At 43.9% G+C, this 21,923-nt stretch overlaps 1 protein-coding gene and 1 long non-coding RNA gene across 3 annotated transcripts in view; both read right to left on the bottom strand.

Annotated features, from left to right (window-relative positions):
* Nucleotides 1–500: 500 nt before the first annotated feature.
* On the bottom strand, nucleotides 501–9,716 carry LOC123345104. 2 transcript variants are annotated; one of them, XR_006572722.1, is made up of 5 exons: nucleotides 9,473–9,716; nucleotides 8,699–8,768; nucleotides 7,668–7,737; nucleotides 6,057–6,133; nucleotides 501–4,991 (listed from the first exon to the last, which is right to left on the bottom strand). It is a non-coding gene; the product is annotated as an uncharacterized LOC123345104 (long non-coding RNA). The 2 variants fall into 2 exon arrangements; XR_006572721.1 differs by lacking the exon at nucleotides 9,473–9,716 and having other exon boundaries at nucleotides 8,699–9,217.
* A 3,392-nt stretch (nucleotides 9,717–13,108) lies between these two features.
* The window catches only part of LOC123346333 (WD repeat-containing protein on Y chromosome-like), a 51,630-nt gene continuing 42,815 nt past the window's right edge, over nucleotides 13,109–21,923 (bottom strand). Inside the window, exons 18-20 of the mRNA XM_044983666.1 lie at nucleotides 17,801–17,928; nucleotides 15,805–15,957; nucleotides 13,109–13,998 (exon numbers count right to left, since the gene is read on the bottom strand). Coding sequence (XP_044839601.1) covers nucleotides 13,717–13,998; nucleotides 15,805–15,957; nucleotides 17,801–17,928 — 563 coding nt within the window. The 3' untranslated portion in view covers nucleotides 13,109–13,716. The remainder of the gene's footprint in view (nucleotides 13,999–15,804; nucleotides 15,958–17,800; nucleotides 17,929–21,923) is intronic.

Consider the following 21,923-nt stretch of genomic DNA (forward strand, 5'->3'; position numbering starts at 1 on the left):
ATTAGCTGGCTCTGTGTGATGACCTCAAGCAAAGAAAACCTTTTGCCTGGAACAATATATTTACATGTCTATTTTAACCCTGCTCACGTAGATGATTTACACTGATCAAAGTTGAATAGTCAAAGGTCTGGGTCCGAGGTTGCAAAGCCTGGGAACGTGGAATGGCAAAACTGACTGTGTTCAGAGCTGTGCCTTGTAACTGGAGGATTAATAAATATGCATGCTGCCAGATCATCTGCCACTTTCCTGATTTCTTCGCTACTCTCTTGATTTGCAGGAGTCCTATATCTTGTGCCACGCACTTTGAAATGACAACAGTTTTTGGAGAGCTGGAGGCGGCAACGTGCTCTGGAAGAGATGAGCTACCCTTTTTTCTGCTGTTAATAGATGATGTTTTGGTGGGCTATATTTAAGCTCTACTGAGAGGTACATCATTTTGCATAATATAAGCAGCATTAAATTACAGGCTTCTCCGGGTTCTACAGATGTAGCCATTGCTATAAAAATACCTATTAGCCAATAAACACAGCTATCACTAGGACTTCCCCTGTTTCTTAATAACTTGGGCATTCCCTGCGACTCCTCAGATGTCTGTGACTTGATCCCCTGGAAAGGGCAGGCTTGATTTCCAAACACCAAATTCTGTTGTTCCTGATGGAGACAAACTATGGGTTTTAGCTGCATGCATCCCCAGTTGCCACTCATCCCAGGTTGATAATGGCTGGAAGTGACTCCTGGAGCTGGGCAAATTTTTTGGCTGAAACCTTTTTCAGAGAAAAATGCAGATTTGGTGATACCAAAACATTGCACAAATTTGTCTCGAGTTTTGCCAAATTATTTCAGTTGGGAAAAAAAAACCTCTCTGAAAATATTGAAACATTTTATTCTGACATTTTCCAAACAAAACATTGATTTTTTGGGGTTCAAAATAACTTTATTTAGCAACTTTTTTTTTAAAGAAAAATGTAAAACGTAAAAAATTGCTCAAAATCCAAATGAAACATTTTGTTCCAGGTCAAACAAAATGTTTCATTCAACCTGTCATGATTTTTGTTGGTCTTTTCAATTTGCCAAAAATTTCAATTTTTTTGGATCAACCTGAAATGGTTGCTCGATAGTCTAAGGGTTTGTCTACACACTAGATTTGTACTATTCTAACTATACTTGTATATTTAAAGCAATACAACCACTTTGTGCCTGGTTTTCCCCACCTCTAAAATGGGGATGATGACACTGACCTCCTTTTTAAAGTGCTTCCAGATCTAGTGCTGAAAAGCACTATGTAGCAGCTAGGTATTATTAATTAGTTAATTAATACTGGTATTTTTGTGCTTACCTATATAATTTAATAATAATAATAGGAGATATACCAATCTCCTAGAACTGGAAGGGACCTTAAAAGGTCATTGAGTCCAGCCCCCTGCCTTCACTAGCAGGACCAAGTACTGATTTTTGCCCCAGATCCCTAAGTGGTCCCCTCAAGGATTGAACTCTCAACCCTGAGTTTAGCAGGCCAATGCTCAAACCACTGAGCTACCCCTCCCCCCACTATGGGAGGGGGAAAAACATCCACACTAGCAGTTGTGCCAGTATAACTATAGTGGTAAAAAATGACACCCTTCCCCAAGATCATAGTTATCCAAGGAAAGCTGGTCTTTAGGAGTAAATTTCTATGCCACAAAGCCTACCCAAACTGGTAGTAGTTGGCAGACTTGCCAGAGGCAGCAAGGACTGATGTACTGTGCAACTCTCCTGTCAATAGCTCAGCTGGAACTGGTCTATGCTGTGGAAACATGGGCAGAATGTGGTGGATCGATGCCCATCTGGCTGCTACAGCCAGATTTGGGCTGGGCACCGAAACCCTATTCTTTGGTGTTGACATCAGCAGAAGGAGAGGTCAGGCTAAGGCACCGGCTAAGACCCTGTTGCGGATGCTTCGGGAGCAGTGAGACAGGATTTTGACTCTAAACAAATAGCAGCTGTGAATGTGTGATCCGTCCTTATATGGGCAGGTGGGCTGAAAGTGTCCACTGGAGCTGTGTAATCTCACTGTGCCCACAAGCTGCCACAGCGAATGGAACAAGGGGATTTTTGTTTTGGATTTCGACCTGACTCACCATAAATGTTTCCACAGGGTAACGCTCAGAATGCCTAGGCCGGACATCTGGTTTTATTAAAAAGTGACCCTGTTTTTATTGTGTTGGAGTTCTGACAATCTGATGCTGGGTTATAAACAGATTTCCCCCCCCTTCCTCTAGTTTTGCTAGCTGGCTCCTCAGGCTTGGTCGCCCTGCTTGAAGAAGAGGTCTTAAATCTGACAGGAGACTAGAACCTGTATTCCCATTTCACTCTCCAGAGTCCTAGAAGGAGCTGCTCGTTTAACTCTGGCATACTGCAAACTCTCTCTCTGACCAGAGAAGGGCTGTGGCGTGGGAATAGCCAGCCGGTACCCGAGTGACAGGGGGAGATCTGTGCATAATTTTTGCAGCAAAACATGAAATTCATCTGCTTCTGTGTTTTGTCCCAAATGCAAAACTCACACCCTGGGTTCAAGTGGCTTTGCTAATGTCCACACACCTTTTGAATGAACTGGGCTTTGTTATGGGAGAACCTGGGATAGTTTATTTAATTTTGCACTGAAATCACATGACTTTTGCAGTTTTCCCAAGGTGTTGCCATGTCTTCTGCCTGCACATGCAACCACAGTCAAAGGGCAAAGAAAGGCAGAGGTCTGGCATAACTGTCTGCATGCAAATTTGTGGGCACAAATTTTGCAGGTTCAAATTACCCCTGGCAAAGGGAGGCCATTACATCAGAAAAATTAGCCCTGATTGTTGCATCTGATTTTCCTGGGTGTTAAGAGAACCAGGTTGTGCCTTGAGTAGGAACTTTATCCTCCTCTTGAAGCTAGGGACTGAATTTAATGCATTTAAAAAAAAATCAAGCAGAGCCAGGCCTTCGCATCCAACCGAGTGTTTTACAAATTGATATATCTTCAGTCCAGTTTTAACACCATTGGCTGCACACCAGCTTTGCTGAAACAAGCAGTAAAATCTTTCTAAAGAAACTAACCTTCAAAGGGAAAACAAAATGTACCAGCACGTCAAAACGGCTATTTATATAGAAAATAACAACTCCTGCCCCTTTCTAAACATTTCACTGGCCTCCGGTCCCCATGGTAAACCCAGTTACCTGAGTGCTCTTTAATCAGAAAGTGAATTCTGACATCTATTTCATCTAGTCAAGAGCCCTCAAAAATAATGCTGTTGAATAGATATTGAATAGCTCTGTCACTCACGCCTTACTGCTGGAAATTATTATTGCGGTAGAACCTCGTTAATCTACAGTCAAAACTGAGAGATGTGCCACTCTTCTCTGCAAAGATTTAATAGCAGATGCTGCTGTGAAGAAGGTGTCTTTTTAAAAAAAAAAAAAAAGTCCCACCGTACTTTTAACAGGTGTGCCGTGAAATATTATTATTTGTATGGCAGTAGTGGGCAAGAGCCTAAGTCATGGACCACTGTACAGCCACACAACAAAAAGATGGATCCCCAAAACTAATTTAAACTAAACTGCAGCCATTAGAATGAATCAGTCACATGCCACGTTCTCAGTCCAGTTCCTAGGGGACAGGTGCCCATCTCCCTTCCCCGCAAAAAAGCATCATATTCAACCCAGTTGGCACCCTGCTTGCCTGTCTCAGAAGAGAGACTGAGGATTTCTTGGGCCGATGAGCCTAAGCCATCCTTTTATGCCAGAGTAGTATGGAGGCAGGGGGCTGGGTGGACGGGGATTTGAGGCCTATCATCAGAGCAGTATGTGGGAGAAGCTGCAGTATTGCTGTTGGTTAGCTTTTATAGCAGTGTCCATTCATAGAGCTCACAGCACTTTACAAAAATGGGTCATTATCATTCTGACAGATGGGGAAACTGAGGCACAGAGCAGAAAAGTGACTTGTCCAACATCACACAACACGTCACTGATGGAACTAGGCTTAGAACATAGGTCTCTGGACTCCCATTCAAGGCCAGTCCTGCTCCATCACTAGGCAGCACTGCCACTCTCCCTTGTCTGTGCTCTGCCTGCGTCTCTGGAGAAACAGGAATTCAGTCGCTGTCAATCTAGCACTTTCCACTAGCACTAAATAAATAAATAAGCAAACAAACCCCACACTAAATAATTAAACAGGTTATATTATAGGACAATCAGCTATTTGTTAGTCATTTACTGTCAGAGATGAAAACTGGGGGCAGAGGAAACCAGATATTTCTGGTTTCGTTATCTGTGTGTGCGTGCTTGACATTTAATTAAAACACATGCTAAAAAAGCAAGAGATTATAAATATGATCAGTGAAATCAAGCTGTGGTAAACTTCCCTTACTGCACAGGAAAAACTTGCCTTGTAAAGCTCGAGTAAGATAGGATAAAAAGCCCAGCACATCGTTTTAGGCAGGGATCGAATACAGCTTTCATTTTTGTGTGTTCTGTTAGCATCTGTTCACCTTGCACTCTGGTCCTGATCCTTCCACCCAAATCTCTTAGATTGTGCTCTGAAACCAAGCAATTCTGGTCCCCAAAGTTCTGATGGAGGCTGTGTCGAGGGCATGACTGAATGGCCGCACTGAAATCCACACTCAGTGCATGAGTCTTGTCCAAGATCCATTAAGATGTTGATGCCCAGGCACATTTTTTGGGATGTTCTACTTGCTCAATACCATGCAGTCGATACATCCATTCTCCCATTTAAAATGTAATGTGAGTTCACATGATAGCACACCATCCCTCACAACCCCCATCAGCAACGACAGAGCCCTTAGAATTTATAAAACAGCACACGATCTTGGTATTATAAAGAGAAACCGCCTGATGAGTTGAGGTCTATCATCTGAGCCTTTGAAGATCATGACTTATGAATGAAGATGAAGAGCAATCACTTATTGCTGGGTTTGGTGGACATACTTTCTGGTCTCTGTCTGCCATGTACACACTATCTACAAAGGGAAAGAGAGAAGATCCGTTTGTTTGACGGGGTGGATTGGAAATGACATTGACCTCTTAAGCAACACTTTGGCTTAGAATCATAGAATACCAGGGTTGGAAGGGACCTCAGGAGGTCATCTAGTCCAAACCCCTGCTTAAAGCAGGACCAATCCCCAACTAAATCATCCCAGCCAGGGCTTTGTCAAGCCTGACCTTAAAAACCTCTAAGGAAGGAGATTCCACCACCTCCCTAGGGAACCCATTCCAGTGTTTCACCACCCTCCTAGTGAAAAAGATTTTCCTAATATCCAAGCTGGAGACCGGCTCAACTTGCATTACATTTATGAAGAGCTGACTTAGAAGATAGCAAAAAATAGCCTTTAGCTACAAGAACATTTGCAAAAGAGGAAGGAAAAATCTATTTGTATTTTAAAGACAGAATAAGGGCAGCCTTCTCTCTCTCTCAAAATGGCGTTGGTTTGAGTATACGACTTCTTTAATCAGTATTTAGTTTGTTAATTACTTTTATTGGTAGTTAACCACCTTACGATCTTAGTGGAACATCTGTTCCATGATTAGAAAAAAAAATATTCCTCAACTCTTGCTGAGTGCAATTATTTTTGGATGCAAGTGGAAGGCTTTAGAATCATTAACAAGATAAAATGCTAATTGTTTGTAGAGTGGTTTTTTTAGTTGCTTTTAAATAGTAAGGGAAGCCCCATTTATTTATTATTATTATTTTGGGTTGCTATGAGACACCGTAGTAAAAAGAAACTGGTAACGTCAGTGGGGTAGAGAGCACATGTAGCCTTGTAACTAGACGATAAACCTGATCCCTAGAGGAAGTGGGCAAGAGAAACTCCCACTGAAGTCACTGGGAGTTTGCAGTGCTCAGAATCTCCTAATAAGAGCCTGTATATCAATCATTTCCTTAATGAGAATGCAGAGGGCTTGTACAGGGATCTCAAAGCACTTTACTAAAAGGATGAGCATTATTTAACAGAGGGAGAAGATGAAAGGCCTTGTCTTGTGTCAGTGCTGGGAATAGAATTGCAGTCTTCTCTGAGCCTACTCACCATCCACTGGACCACAACGCCCTTCTCAAGGATCCCTGAACTTCAGGTGGTTGTTCTTGCTGCTTCTGTTGGTGGCTCTGAAAGCAAACGAGACACCTCTGCCCAAACTAGAAACACACAGTATAGCCGTATGAGCCAAACGGCATCTTAGCAGCAGAAAATCAACAGCATGTCATGTGGAAGCGTCCCATATATGCTGGGCCACACTGGTTGACTCCACTCTGCGAGCAAGAACAGTGCTCTGAATTACTGAGAGGGAACTGGACTGTGATGGATGTTGTTTGTTATTGTGGTTGCACATCTTGTCCTGGTGAGAGCCATGCACAGTATACGTCTGTAAATGTTAGCAGCAAGCTAAAGCAAGCCTATCGAACCAGGTAATGATGGATGGTCTTGGTTGATAGTGGGAACTTCCTTTCCTTATCTGAGAATAGCCCAGCGCAGTCTGACACACATTGGCCTTGGAGCCCTTCAGAGGTTATTACTGGAACCAAGAAGAGAGACCGTAACCCGGACTGCACACAATTATAGCCGGTGAGGTGTCTGCCCCTCAACAGATGGCAAATGGGCGTAGGGGGATGGAGGTGAAGGGTGGGCCCACTGGTCACGCTCCAGAAAAGGTAAGATGGAGAGCAGGCCTGGAAGCCGACCATAACAGCCACAGAAAGGTGGAAGGGGACTTGCGTGTTCTCATGGAAGATGGAAGAGCACCCTTGGGCCCTGCCAGCCAAGATGACCACGGTTGGTGAATTGTCAGACCTGCCCTGTTTCCTAGACAGTGGGCACAGGGAAGGGAGATTTTTGGGGTCCAGAACTAAACATTTTGGGACTTCAAACAAAGGTTGCTATCCAGCCTGGTTCTACCAAAGGAGGTTCAGGGCATGAGCAAGGCACCCAAATGTTGAGTTAAGTCCCCCTGCCTCCAAACCTTCCCTGGAAATGCCCCCTGCCTGCCACTGCATGCTCTGCTTCTCCCTGATTCCAGTGGTTTTGTGAGGTGTATTGAGGACATTCACTCCTCCTCACACATACACTCAATCTTTTTCTCTGCCATGGTCACAGAAAGCCAGGGTCACCTTAACTTTAGCAGAAAGTCAACAATAACCCACTCTTTGGGCCATGACCTAACTGACCCTGCCTGCCTGGGGAAACCGACCAGTGTCATTCTTGCAGCAGGCCATTCTGCAATAGCTGCTTTGCAATAGCTCCCTCTGTGGACACTCTATTCTGGAATAAAAGGAACTTTTATTCTGGACTAGAGTGCACATACTGGGAGCTATTCCAGAATGGTTATTGCAGAATGGTTTATTCTGAAACTGCTATCCCAGTCAATTTCCCATGTACACAAGTGTCATGTACCTGTGTAATCAAAATCCACCACAGCTGCCTACGGGTACCTTTCACTTTGCTGCCATCAAAAGGGCTTGAAGAATTCAGACCTTAACTTGTTTTCTGCTGTGCTTTTTGTTTACTTCCCTTGTTGGATGTCACCGGTGCTGTTGACAAATATTTTCTCCCTTTGGCAAGTGGAGCTGTCAGTAACTAACCTTGTGTGTGAACGTGTGATGCCACGAAAAAAAGACAGGAAATACTCTGAACATGGTAACTCACTGTTAAAGGAGAGTAACAGTCCTTGCATGCCAGAGTGGATGCCACGTGCCTGGGTCTGCAGCAGCACACACTGAAAAGACAGGTAAAGGCAGTTACTTTCCCCTAACATCAACAAGGTGGAAAAGTAACTAGGGAAGAGATACAGTACCTATATTGTACTCACTGAACGGGAGCAGGCTGCCTCACACCAACTGCATGTTTTGCATCTTTGCATTAGTTTGGAAGGTGCATGTACCACTATACTCTAAAACCATACAAGCATGTTTTTGGATCAGATGAGGGGCAGGCAATTAAAGCTAGAATTGTGGTTTTAATGCCTTTAGTGCAACCTACTAAAAGGATTAAAGCCATAACTCCATCTGAAATGTCTGTCTGTGAAAATTCTTATTCCCTTCCATTTCCATCCCTGCTTCTTGATTCTCTACACAGGCACTTTAGCTGAGAGATGATCTTGGCTCCGGTCTCGCTCCCAGCCCTGGCTCCTGACCGCGGCTCCTGGGGGCAGATGCCATTATGGGTTAGGGGGTTGTGACTTTAAAAGTTTAGGGGCCACCAGTCTATGGGCTTGTCTACACATAAAACACCACAGCTGCACTTTAGAGTAGACACGGCCTACGCTGATGGGAGGGATTCTCCTGTGGGCGCAGGTACTTCACCTCCCTGAGAGGCAGTAGCTAGGTTGATGGAAGAATTCGTCTGTCGACCTACCCGGGGACTTAGGTCAGCTTAATAACGGTGCTCAGGGGTGTGGATATTTCACACCCTTGACTGACACATTTAAATGGACCTAATGTTCAAGCACAGACCAGGGCTGAATCTCTTACAGCTGCATTAAGATTCAGGTTGTGGCACAGTCAAATAACAAGCTTCCTCCAGAACCCTGGAGAAAAGTAGTTCGAGCAAAGCACAGGCTGGAGTGGGCTGACCCACACTGCTAACGAACAGCTAAAGTCCAAAAGGTCCCTTATAAAGTAAAGTACACCCGACAAAACAAACAGTCCACAGCAAGATTAAATGAGAGCGGCTCTGACCTTTTATACGCTGGCCAACAGCGAAGGATCCATCTCAGAAAAGTGGCCTGGCAGGGATCACTGCCATTGCCTAGAAAAGACAGAGCAGTCTTAAATTTTCTCTTAAATCAACAGCGCGTCAAACGGAATGTAGCCCCCCGAGACCCAACCCAGCAGCATGTCCATCAGCAGAGAAGAGGAAGAAATGAATGCGGTTCCAGGCAGAGGAAACCAGAGCGAAGCTTTATGTGCTGCTTTCTCATTGTTTTCCTGGAGAGTTCTTTGGCCCTGTGGTTGCAGAAAGGTCAAAAGCCAGAGCAGGATGAAACAAAACAAAACAAAGTGAAGTACGTGGGCAAAGGGATGTGGCTTTTGTTGTTCACAAGCTTCTTTTCAAATGACATGATTCATGCGAGGTCATTTTTCTGCAGAGAGCAGCTAAATGATGGAACCTGGCTAGTGCCCCAAGTCCAAGCTTGTATGCTGTAAAGAGCACGTATCTGGCTCTGCACTGATATGTGACTCCTCTACACCTCACTTCAGTGCTGTGCAATCAAAAAGCCACAACACGTGACCTTCCTACAGCACCTTCCAGTGAGGAGCTCAAAATCTCTTACGAACAACAGCTAATTTTCTTGGTATATTTCAATGGCACCAACAGGCCCCCACTCAAGACTGGAGCTCTATTGTGCTTGGAGCTGTACAAACACATAAGAGCTTGACCAGGCATAGGAAGTATGACTATTCTCATCGTACAGATGTGGAACTGAGACACAGAAAGATTAAGTGACTTACCCTAGGGTCACATAGAAAGTCTGCGGCAGACCTGGGGGCTAGAGCTCAGATCTCCTTGTGTGCTTTAGTCTCAAGACCATCCTTGTTCTCTTGCAATGAACTCTTCCACGCACCGTGGGCAGGATCGGTGGCATGGTGCATGGTGAATAAAGCAGCATTTTCTTTATATTTATCTTAAATATTCTGCGAGAAGAGAAAAGCTCGGGCTGTGTTTATCTTTGGCAATACGGAGAGTAAGGGCTGTGGGCACCCAATCTGGTGACAGGACGACCTGACATGAACTTTCGCCCAAAACGCTGACCCACTTTTGGAGGTTTTGGTTCCATCTCACACATTTCAGTGGGAACTGGGTGTGGAAATACAAGAGTTAAAATAGCACCAAAGAGGCGAATTCTGTTATATTTCCAACTCAGCGTAGTTTGCTTTTGAGGTTTCTGGTGCTGGGGAGACCTGGCTACGTCTGGCTAAGCACGCAGTCTGTTCAGGGCTTGTGGGCACGGAATTGAAGCATTGGCACTTCACTTATAACCTCAAGAATTGTAAAACATTTCCCACCTGGTCTGCATCCATCTCCTCAAGGCAGTTGCAGTCTGTGCGAGCTTTGCAAAAATAGACACCCAAGCAGAATACCCTGCATTGCTGAGATACCGCCATAAAAGGCTTTTCTAGTCTAATGTAAGGAGGGATGTAATACCACCTTCAGCACAAGTAGCTGCAGCAGAAATAGATCTTGTTGATATGCAGGGAGCATCATTGAAATCTTAGTAAATTATATCCCAGGCTAAGCTATTCATTAAAGTCCCACAGGGGAATTTCAGTATAGCTAGGTACAGCATCATAGGAGATAGGTAGAAAATTATAGTAATTTGAGTTACTTTTAAAAGAGGAGCATGGCTTAGCTCGTGAATCTGAATCTTAATCTTAGGGTCTGGTAGCATAAGTCAGTGTGCAATGAATGTTTCCATTTAAGAATACAAACTCACACTAATTCACTACGGCTCATATAATTGCATATCACAATATGTCACTGATGATCTCCCCCATCCCCATGTTATGTGAGATTTTGCTGGGGATCTTTCATGCCATCCCTTCCCCTGTAATTCCACTTGTGTCACACACATGGGTGGTATTGAAATGGACTCATTCACCCACCCTGTGCAATGCCACTCTGCAGGGAACATTTCTTCCTGACCTCAGTGGTCTTCAGTGTATCCTCTGAAGCATGAGGCTTGAAAGCCCTTGTAATTTGCAGCCCAGCTAGTGCAACGGTCGAGGCTGTTCTTATTCATATAAACATCTAATCTTTCTATGAAAACTGGTCAGAGAACAAGTTTAACTGGCATCTAGAGAAGCCCTAGCTGTTTCTGCAAAGTGTGTAAATTGCCTGTTTCTATTAGCTCACCATCGTTTTCCTGTTAGGAATTGCATGCTGATTCAATCATTTCTTTTTGTGGCTTACAGAACCCCCAAGTCATATTCAAGGTGTCCTTTGAATGTGGGAGGAAAAGTGGCTCGTGGAAAACAAATGCTGATCATTTTCTTGAGTGCAGCTCTTCTAAGGATTATCTCAGTGGCTAATTCTTGTGCACTTTCACCAGCTGGCTCCCTTTTAATTTTTCTGAAGGCTACATGCATCTGCTCCCATGATCTTCTCGGTGGATCTGTATGGTTAGCTGCCTTTCAGGCTCTGCCGTGCACGGCTATCGTGTGGGAGTTTGCGTGAGGAGACAAGTATATGCAGTTTCCTGGTGGACATTTATTTTTATTCCCTGCATAATGGCTGGAAGTATACAGCTCTCTGCCTGCCTAACCCCCTGGATCAATTCATTCCCTGTACAGTGCTGTACAATGCATATGTGGCTCTTCATTGCTACACGAGGGGTTGTTTGGGGTTACTCGCAAACCAAGATTCCCCTAGCAAATGACCTAAAGCGTCTTCCTCCCCACCCGCATTCCTCCCAAACTGCCTCAAGGTTTTTGCAAGACAAAAATACTTTGGAATTGCTAATTGGGGGCTTTCTGCTTCTTTTCTGAAACCACTAACCTCAACACCCCCATGAACTTCCTGTCCCACTTGAGATGGAGGTGTTTTTAAGACAGCACAGTAAAATTGCCATCTGATTTCAGTGACTGATCCACAGAGCCTACTCATGCTTTATGAAACTCAAACTTACTTGCTGGGTAAATGAAATCTCTGCAGTTTGCAACAAGTTCTTATAGGCTCATTTATAGGCAGTTGGTCTTTATCACATTTCTCCTCTCTGCAAGATTGAATTCCTCCAGTGGCTTCTTTTTCTACATAACATCATCAACATGAGAAACTCTGCGGGAAAGTTTAGACCATTTTAAAGAAGTCTGATTCACTGAAATAACTTTTCCAGTTCTGCCTCCGGCCTTATACATAGTTAAACACCACTGCCTTAAATTTTAATGCCAAGATCTGTCCATCTACAAATATATGAGTTCTGCATATCTGGAGAGAACTAGCTGTGATAGCGCTCATATATATCTAACCTGTCCATTTCTAGTGTTCCTAAGATTCCTGGCCTGCTGGTATCTTGGCATCCTGTTTTTGAGAAGAATATTTGAATTGTAGGTAATATATCTTACATTCCTTTGAGCTACAGAATCAAGATGCCTTTGGTTGGAATAAATCTTGATTTGCATTTACCAATCCCACTTTGTAATGAAGCAGCCTGGCACCAGATTGCAGTTTTAAAGAAAAATGGCAAATTGCATGTTGGGTAATCATTAGGCCTCACCCATCACATGGTTTGTATCAGAGCTGGTCAGGAATTTTCCACTGAAATGTTTTTTTTTTCCAATGGAAAAATCAGTTTCCACAAAATTACCTGTTGAAAAATGTTAAGTTTGCCCAATTTTTTCAATTTTCCATTGGGAAAACTGAAATGAAATAGTCCGACATTAACCTGCTGCTACCTAAGGTGCTGCAATGCTCCATGACTGTTGTAGCTCAGGAGCTTCGTACTGGTCGTTAACTAGGGGCTGGGCTCCTGGATCAGACTTATCTCCCCCATTATGATCTTCACTTGCAACTTTTCCAAACTGGGATTTTTCACAACTTTTAAGTCCATGAAAAATTTTAATATTTTGATTTTTTTCAGGCTGAAAACAAATTTCAAAATATCAGAATTTTGCCGAGGATGGAAATTCTGATTTTAACTTGACTCTAGTTGCGATGCTCTGATGGCCCTCCCTCTGAATGCAGTCATGAACACCTTTAAACCAAGCGACTGCTGCGTCATCCAGAGAAAGGTTCTCTTTTTGAATAGTGCTTTGAGTCATGCTGCTTTGTTTATATTATTCTGGTTTGCTTTCAGCCTCCGGAAAGCTTACTGATGCAAACTGTACAGCGAGACTGCAGTGTCTAAGGTCACACTTATGATTTACTGAGTGTCTGCAAACAGCTTTCAACTGCTGTTCACCTTCCCCCACTTTTTTCTTTTTTTTTTTATAGTAAGGAGAAAATAACCATCTTCCGTCATTGCAGCTATTGCTCAATTACATAGTTATTTGTGACATGAAGATAATAGGATAATTATAGTTGAAGATACTATGATTTTACTAGATAACTAAGTATCAACATTTTATAAACTACAGGGAGTTTTTTTGCTCATATGGCAATATTTAGTCTTAATTGGAGATATAATTAACCAAGTAACTTCTAAACTACATAGTAACTGTCAGAGAGAATTATGAAAGAATGCAAGAATTCCCTGCAAATAAAGTGACGCTGAATCTTTCTTTGCCTGGCTTTGATTTCTCCCATTATATTCAAGACCTCATTTCAAGAGCTAAAGCAGGCTTCAAGGGGCACTTGAGATGCACAAATGATAGTGGTTTGGTTTGATCTCAGCAGTTTGAGTTTTTCAAAATTGGGAGGGACAGAGATTTGAGCCACAACTGAGCTGAACTTCCAAAGACTGTCAAAGGTTGAAGAGATGGTTTCCCTTTTGCCCCTCACAAAATCCCATGTTAGTGGCTTTATTTTCATGATTCAATGTAGAAATTTCACCATTTTGAAACCAAAGTACAAAAATACTCTTTTGCAATTACTTTATATGTGTATCAAAGAGGAATTTAGGTGTCAAAGGGATTGCTTAAAGCAATGCTCCAGGGTCTAATACAAAAAAGACAAAGCATATTGTTGTAGAAGTGGAATCCAGATATTCTCCTTCAGAAGGTGCCAATACTTAGCATCTATTCCAGGCTAATAGAGACAGCTACTGTGGGAACTGGGAGGGAAATTGGAAACTTTTAGCCTTTTTACTGTGGGAGAGGCTAGCTCTGGTAGGTTTAACTAATGGGGGAAGCAGAGGGGTTTTCATGTGGACTGATGACTTCTTTCTCTCACTCAGGCTGGGCTCTTCTGTCTTCTCGGCGTCCAGGTCTGGGAAGGTTAATGGTAAAGACCGTAAGTCCGTCTCAGTGCTGCAGACTATGCCCTGCCTTAGCATCCGAGGGGTCATGGGTAAGTCTTGAGGTAAAGTTAATTTCTGCATCTCCTAAAACAGAATAGTTCATAAAAATGCATAATGAACACACAGGCCAACCTTGAGAAATACATTCTGTCGCATGCATTTCAATAGCGTCCGTCATTTTAGCATGGGCGTGTATGTGTCAGAATTTTGTCTGAGGGTCTGATGATAGGTGGTTCTCTAATTACAGCCAATTTCAGGGTTGAATCTCTCTGGATTTAGTTAGAGACTAGCGAAATTATTTCTGTGGTTCCAATAATCTCTGTACAAGCACCCAGTGACATTGTATGTGGTGTATTTTTAAAACTCATTCAATTAAACACACACACACACACCCCTCCTTCCTCTCTGGGGACTCTACAGAACAGAGAGAAACAACAAAAGTTGATACAACCAGATTCCTCCAGTGCATTTTGTAGGGATGAATATAGATGAGCCCAAATGGCTCCTCTCCTCACCATCTCCACATCTGGAACCCTCAGACCTGTATATCTCAAACACAGGGGCATTTGGGGTGAGAAGTAATGTTCTCCCTGGCCATGGACAAAGTCTTCCCTCCGCCTACAAGTGTAAATGGAATCCAGGGCCCATAGAACCTAGCAACTCCATTTATGCCTGTGTTGATGCTGTCAGGATAATGTGTGGCCTTTAATAACTGTAGAGAGGAATTTCTAAATATTCTGGCTAAGGGGTATTGCATTTCTAGGTGCCAGGTTTTACGTCTGACTTGCACATGTACTGACAAAAAACGGTGTGATACATGTGTTTCAAAAAATGCATATTTCATAGCTGTAATGACAAGTATTTCTGTTATAATACATACAAATGTATTAGGGGGATGAAGCTCCTGGCTGGGAACTAAGATTTCTAATATTTGCTCTGTCGCTAACTCACTATGCGGCCTTGGGCAAATCACTTAACCTCTTTGTGCTTCAACTTTCCTATCCATAAAATTGGGAACTACATTATTTATCTGTGTGCCTCAGGGGGTTGTTTTGTGGATTAACTGCTTGACATTTATACAACACTTAGCATGTACACACTGTTCATATTTGCAAAGTATAGTTATTATATCATAAATATATTAAAGATCAGGAGGTGCTCAGATAGCATGATAATGGGGGCCAGACAGAGAGAGATTTCAAACATGAAAAAATGTATCTAAGTTAAACAAGTATTTTAAGAAATCTCTGAAGGAATGAAGATTCTCTTTGAAAGGAGTGCAGCCAACTCAAATTTGACTCCACATTTAATTTTTGTACAAGCAAGCTTGTAACCCAAGCAAGGATCAAGAAAAATGTTCCCATGATATTTTTTTTAAACAAATTAAAATGTGAACTATTATTGTTAAGAAATCAATATCACCCAGGCCTAGCTTGCAAACAGCAGCCTGGAAGTGATGCTAAACAAAAGCGAAAGTGATGCCATTCATTTTCATTTCCCAAGAAGTAAACAAACAGAAAATAAATAAAATAAAAAAATAAATTTTTAAAATTCTTTCTATTTTAATTTTCTACGCTGTTGTTAGAAAGGTAGTTAGCACGAGTCTGCTACAGATTATGGGTTTTAAGTTGATGTTAACCCATTAACAAACTGCTAGCTGATTTACTTACTTACTTAATCCTTTTGTAGGGAAGTTTATGGAGAAAATATTAACCCTTACAGGAAAAGCCACAAGGAAAATATAATGAAAACAGCCAGCTTGTTCGCCAGGAGTCATTGATTGGCTGATTCTGAAAATGCTGTTGGAATGGCTATTGGCAGGATGGGCTTTGGCAACTAGGAGGCTGGTTTGTATTTAATGTAAAACTACCCGGAGGGAAGGACGCTTACCGGGGTTGCTAGTGCATGAAAAGGTGAACAGAGTGTCCCAAACCGGTTGAATTTGTTAGCATTGATAGCCCCAAACACATGCCGACGGGCTTTCCTTCCTGTAATTCTTTTCACCAGGTCATTTTCCAGATGGTGTCTGAAAAGGCTCTGGCACTGAAAAGGGAAGAGAAAAAACTGGCTTGCAACGGCAATGATGCCATCACACTAATGTAAAGACTATCTCCCTTTTCAGAATGAGGGAACATTGGTTCACGTTGCAAACAACTAAATCCACCACCACAGCTGCCCTCTTCCTAAAGCTCAGAAGCAGAGGGCATCAATATCACTTACTGGAAATGCATGACAATGGTTTTATAACATCAATAGATCCCCTTTCCAAAGGAATGCTAATTACAGCTCAGCTTCAGTGGCTAAATGGACAGACTATTCTATGTATGATTATTTTCCCCAAACTCCATATATGCCAGGCACAATGCATGCCCCATGCCCCAAAGAGTTTACACTCCTGTGCTCATGCAGAGTCCCATGGATTCCTAGTGGACATCTGCATGGAGCTCATTGTAGGATCCACCAAGCGAAGATGATAGATGAGATTGCAGAGGAGGGTCAAGGTGACAGCAGGATTCATGGGTTATAAAGCCAGAAGAATTCACTGTGATCATCTATTCTGATCTCCTGTATATCAAAACACCATCTGAGTTGCTCAGTAAGGCATGGGACATCTCAAAGGATCCATCACGTGCTATTGGTTCTGTTTATTGTTCTTTTCCCTGCTCACTTCTCACATCCTTCCCAGCAGAAGTGAAATTTGAGGAGGGAATTGAACATGGTGAGGGATGTGGCAAGGTGACCTGGTTTTGGAAGGGTGTTCTCAGGTTAAGGGGAAGCCTTCACATGGTGGTGGTTGCTTATTTTAAAGAAATTACACAGTTTTCTTTCTTTCTTCCTGGTGGTGTGACTTTTAGTGACTGACAGGTCTGGACTGATCTCCCCGAAGATGGTCATTTCTCTATATCCACATAACGGCTATAGAAGAGGCGATACAAGCTTTCCCCACCCTGGCGCTTCAGCCATGTTCTAGAGAGAGCAGACCTCCAGGAATGAAAGGACAGTTCTCAGTCTCCTTGGCCCATGTAGTCCCTGGCCTTTTTACTGAGAATGCCAAGAAGATTGCAAGTTAGTGCCAGTGGAGAGATGTCCACTGGAAAATGGACCGAGTTGACCCATCTCATTTCATAAAGGCTACAGAGCAGAGTTTGGATGCGAGTAATTTCAGTCATTATGGATGTGGGCTAATTCCACTGTTTGCAATCCATTACAGTTGGAACAAACTACCAAGGGAAGTGGTGGATTCTCCATCTATTCAAGTCTTCATATGAAGACTGACTGCCTTTCTGCAAAATATGTGTTAGTCAAATGGAAGTTATTGACCTGGGATATACGGGACATCAAATCAAATGATCAAATGGTCCCTTCTGGCCTTAAAATCTATGAATCATCAACCCTCTGTGCCACCCAAACACCCCGAAAAGTCACATTTTACAATGGCATTAAACACCTGAAGAAGAGGTACTGAAGAATACATAAGAATGGAGCATTTGTTATCAGACCTTGGAGATTACTGTTATCTGCATTTCCTTATTAAATATAGTTCAGCTTTGTTGCCTCTCACAGGAATAAAACCCACTGGCTATTACTTTAAGAAACCATCCATTATTATTATTATTATTTAAAAAAAAAACACCTTTCAACAGTCTGTTTGCTCTTGTGTTTGCAATAGATTGGATTGCTCTGCATAATCCGCAAACCGTTCCCCGTGCATGACTTTTTTTGGCTTGCCTTTCTGAAGCAATCCCCAATGCTTTATCACTTTGTGTGTCTTTTAATTAATCTGAGCTCATGGCAGATTCTCTTATCTTAAGCTGCAGGGTTTTACCCTTCAGTGGAATGGCAGAGAGTCAAGGTCAGAGATAGACGAAAGATCTCACAGACTCACCTCGTGTTTTCTTTGATTTGAGGTGAACGATTGTGGAGTAGTCAGGTGGCTTTGCACTGCATCCTCGGCAGAAATCTGGCTGGGGGATGTGGATGGATGGGCACCATCCGCTCTTAGTAACTGGAACTCTGTAGAGAGAGAATCGGGTCAGCAGGGGGCACTGTATGGTAGAACATGGCATGCACAGTATTTCTTAGAGGCACGGGCAGTTCTGTCAGATTCTTCTTAAGTGGAATCCCAGCAAAGCAAGGCAAGGCAGTTCTGTCAGATTCTTCTTAAGTGGAATCCCAGCAAAGCAAGGCAAGGGCCTAAAACTGAGCAGGGACCACACACACCCAGTGCTAAATACCACATGACTCAGGAGAAGAATCACACCTCTTTATTATGTGGATTTAGCTTCCTAACCCTGTCCTGGCCTGATTAAGCATCACCAGACCTTCCTTTTCCCATTTGACTCATTGGCTTCTGGGACACCTGTGTAATTGCCATAGGTGCGAAGGCTCTGCATGTGTTAATATTGCTTGAAGCACTTATCAATCTAACTAAAAAAAGAACCAGACTGTCCAACATGGAGTCACACTCGGCCTGGCTTGGGCCTGTTCGTTCTTTGCATTCGAGCCAAATCGTAGCTTCATTATCAACAGCTGCCCCCTCCCAGCTCCGCATCCTTCCTGGATTTGAAAAGTTTGCTGGTTTGAAAGCCTTTGTGGGCATTTACAAATGGAAAGGTTTGTTTCTGCAGCCAGGCTGCTGTGTGATGAGACCTCTTCGGAGCTCAGCACACAGCAGCTTTGCACGAGTAGCTGCTGAGGCGTGATGGGCAGAGCCAGCGCTCAGCTGAGAGACCAAGGAATGCAGGTGCCACAGGAAGCAGTGATGAGATGATTCAGTAAGTGTGTCTGATCTTTCTGAGGTGATGCTGATCGAACACTCCAGCATGGTGTGGGATCACTGCGCTGACAGAGGTCAGCAACAATTCCATTTCAGTCTTTGAAAGAGGAGGGGTTTTAGCCCCTGTAGTCTGACAATTGCTTTCTGTCTATTTAAACAGCTGTTGCAGCTGAGAAGCATGCTGCTTCATTTCCTGTCCCAAACCATGCAAGCTGCTGTTTGCTGTGAAACAGATGCTGCATTTCAACCCAGAGCTGGCTGCACTTCAGTAATGCTTGAAGTGATCCCTGTGCAATTTGTCTGTCAGCTTTCGAAAGGGACAGTAATGGATAGTTAAGGTCCAGTCCAAAAGAAATGTTTCCATAAATTATGAAAATTGCAGTTTGAACCCCCATCACCTGTTTACAGCCGGGTAGAGCATGACAAATACAATTGGTGCAAATATTTTTGACAAAAATGTCAAAGCCAAATCGTTTCATGGAGATACATTGATTTTGACTATGTTTTTGACAGGAAGGCTTCAGAGGTCCAGGGCTCTCTGGTCCCATCTGACTAAATAGAGGGAGCGAGCAACTTGACTGGACAAACCTGACCTTTTCTATCCACAACGCTGTTTCACAAAAACACATTTTAAAACCTTGAAAGTTGTCATGAAATTGAATCGGCCTCCTCAAGCCAGCTCGTGTGAGATGGTTAGAAACACAAATGAAAGTCACACCGGTCTGTATTCATTAGACGCTCCCCTCGGCCCGGGCTAATGGCCAACTGCCCAGCCCACAAACCCTGACCCTCAGCTCCACAGAGCCAGGATCCTAGCTCAGCCCATTACAGAAATAGGTCTAGAGGTTTGAAATTTGGATATAAAACCTGAACTGCCTTAAAGTTCATGAGGGGATTGGAGGGCACGGGGGGGGGGGGAGGAGGGGGGAGAATCAGACCCATGTCTAATAAATTGGAAAAGTGCATGAAATTGTTAATATTCCTTCACCTTTAACAATCAACGGTTTATTATAACATAGGGAAGGGCATTTATTTTCCCCAAGCACCCACTATTTCGCCTGGCAGTGCCCCTTTAAGCTTCTGAAGTCCTTTGGGATGAAACGTGCCAAATAAGTGCAAGACATTCATTCGTTCTATTAAAGATGATGCTACAAAGACAAATACCTTTGGACTCTGCCAAGCCCCCTTCGGGAGGCCCCAAACCGACAGAGACCAAGCGAGGTATCGAACAGTCACTGAAGTTCAAACATTTGGAGCGTGGCAGGGAGAGAGCTGCCCCTACAAAGACCGTCTCTGCATCGACATTCACCTGCCCTTTCCATAGAGGGTGGGGTCCCTGAGAGGAGAGAGTTTCTCTTCTCCCCTCCCCTGACTGCCTCTCCACCCCTAGGCCCCCTCACCTTGCCTCAGGAGACCTTAGGTCCAATCCTCTGGTGCGGCTTTTTTCCTCTGCCCCACCTTGCCTGCTGGACATGGTTCTAGATCTGCCCCCTCCCTTCCAGGGGATGGGGATGGGTTCGCTTCCTCCCCTCCTTCCTGGCCTGCAGCTTTACCTTCTTGGCTTAAACCCCTTTCTTATGGGACCCTACTCTACGCAGCCTGCCTCCCTCGCCAGGCTTCAGCATGTGTGTAACAGGGGTGGGCGTGGATGCAAACCCTGCACCGTTGCACTAGGTAGGGTGACCAGATAGGAAGTGTGAAAAATCAGGATGGGGGTGGAGGGTAATAGGTGCCTATATAAGAAAAAAACCTCAAATATTGGGACTGTCCCTATAAAATCGGGGCTCTAGTCACCCTACCATTAGGCTGCAAGTGCATTTGAAGGTGGCTCCCAAACACAGGGCCTGATCCAAAGCCCACAGATGCCAACGGGAGCCTGTCCACTTCAGTGACTCAGAGTCCTGGGTAACAGCTCCAGGGTAGACAGAGCTTGAGACTCATGAAGGAGACTGGGAGCCTGCTGCTGTCACTGGGAGGTTTGCAGGAGCAGGTTTCTAGCCTGGGATCCTAGCCTGGGTAGCTTTTGCTTTTGTTTCCCTCTCCGACCCCTAAGGGCTGAGAAGCAGACAAAGAGGCAGACACAGCAAGGTGACTTCAGAGGATGCCCAGGGGGGTCAGAGATAATTCATACAGTGGAGCCTGTAAAACACTGGCAGCCTCTGATCAGCCAGGCAAGGCTTGGAAGGTAGGATCTGGAAAGAGAATTATGCAGCCGTGTCTGTTCGAACAAGGGAATTCGCTATTTCCCCATTTCGTTCTTCGCCTCCGATACCTGTGAGTTTTAAACAATATGCTGGGCCGGGAAAAGGCATTCTTCAGCATCGCCGGGGCCCAGCGCTGTCTAGACTTCAAAACACAGCAGTGCACACCCTTCCTTGAACTCCTGCCACTGCCTCTCTCAACATTTCCTAGACATGGAAGCTGAGAGCCCTTCGCTTTGCCAAAGTCTCAATCATGCTAACGAGCCCCTAGTTCCTGTAGCATCTGGCAATTGGACCTGCTGAACTTACAGCAGGTGTTAGCAAAGTTCATTTCCAAAACCACATCCATCCGAAAAATTCAGCCTTCACTTCCCATTCTGGAATGACAGCATCTCCCTTCAGGCTGACGGAGAGAGAGAGAAGCTTGGAGCAGGCCGTTCCTGGAGGGACTGCTTCCTAATAATTACACTACAGGGGTAAGCTTTCTACTGGTGTATTACTGTCAGGCCAAATTGCTGTCTAAATCCTGTCAGAAAGGAGATACCTCTTGTAGCTTGGAAGCATGGCTTCTTTTCTATAAAACCAGCTATGTCCAGAGGTCACAGCTGCCCTAAATAACCTGCTCTTTCTCGCTTATGTCCTTTCCAACTTCTTATCTGTATGTTGAGGGATCTGTGGTTCTACGAATCTGGTTACCCTTAAGTGAGTTTAGATTTCTCATGTACTGAGGTGTTTATTTAATTTAGGGTAGAGTTTCTCACATTAATAGTTAGCCTTTCACTCTGTGGGTTTTCATTGCAAAGAATGGGACCTGGCTGTCTCTTAGTGCAGTCCAAGTGAAGAGAGTTTATAAGGAGAAGGCACAGGGTTTGCCTAACCCCACGATCTAAGTAACTCCTTAAAACCCTGTTTCTACCCCAGTCATGCCTCCTCTGCATCCCTCATGATGTGGCTCAGCCTGAACCCTTCAGTGCTGATAGGAGGCATTTTCCAGTTGCCTCTTGTTACCCCTACAGCGTGCATCAGGTCCA

The sequence above is a fragment of the Mauremys mutica genome, chromosome 12 (assembly GCF_020497125.1).
Source record: "Mauremys mutica isolate MM-2020 ecotype Southern chromosome 12, ASM2049712v1, whole genome shotgun sequence".
In the NCBI taxonomy this organism is placed as follows: Eukaryota; Metazoa; Chordata; order Testudines; family Geoemydidae; genus Mauremys; species Mauremys mutica.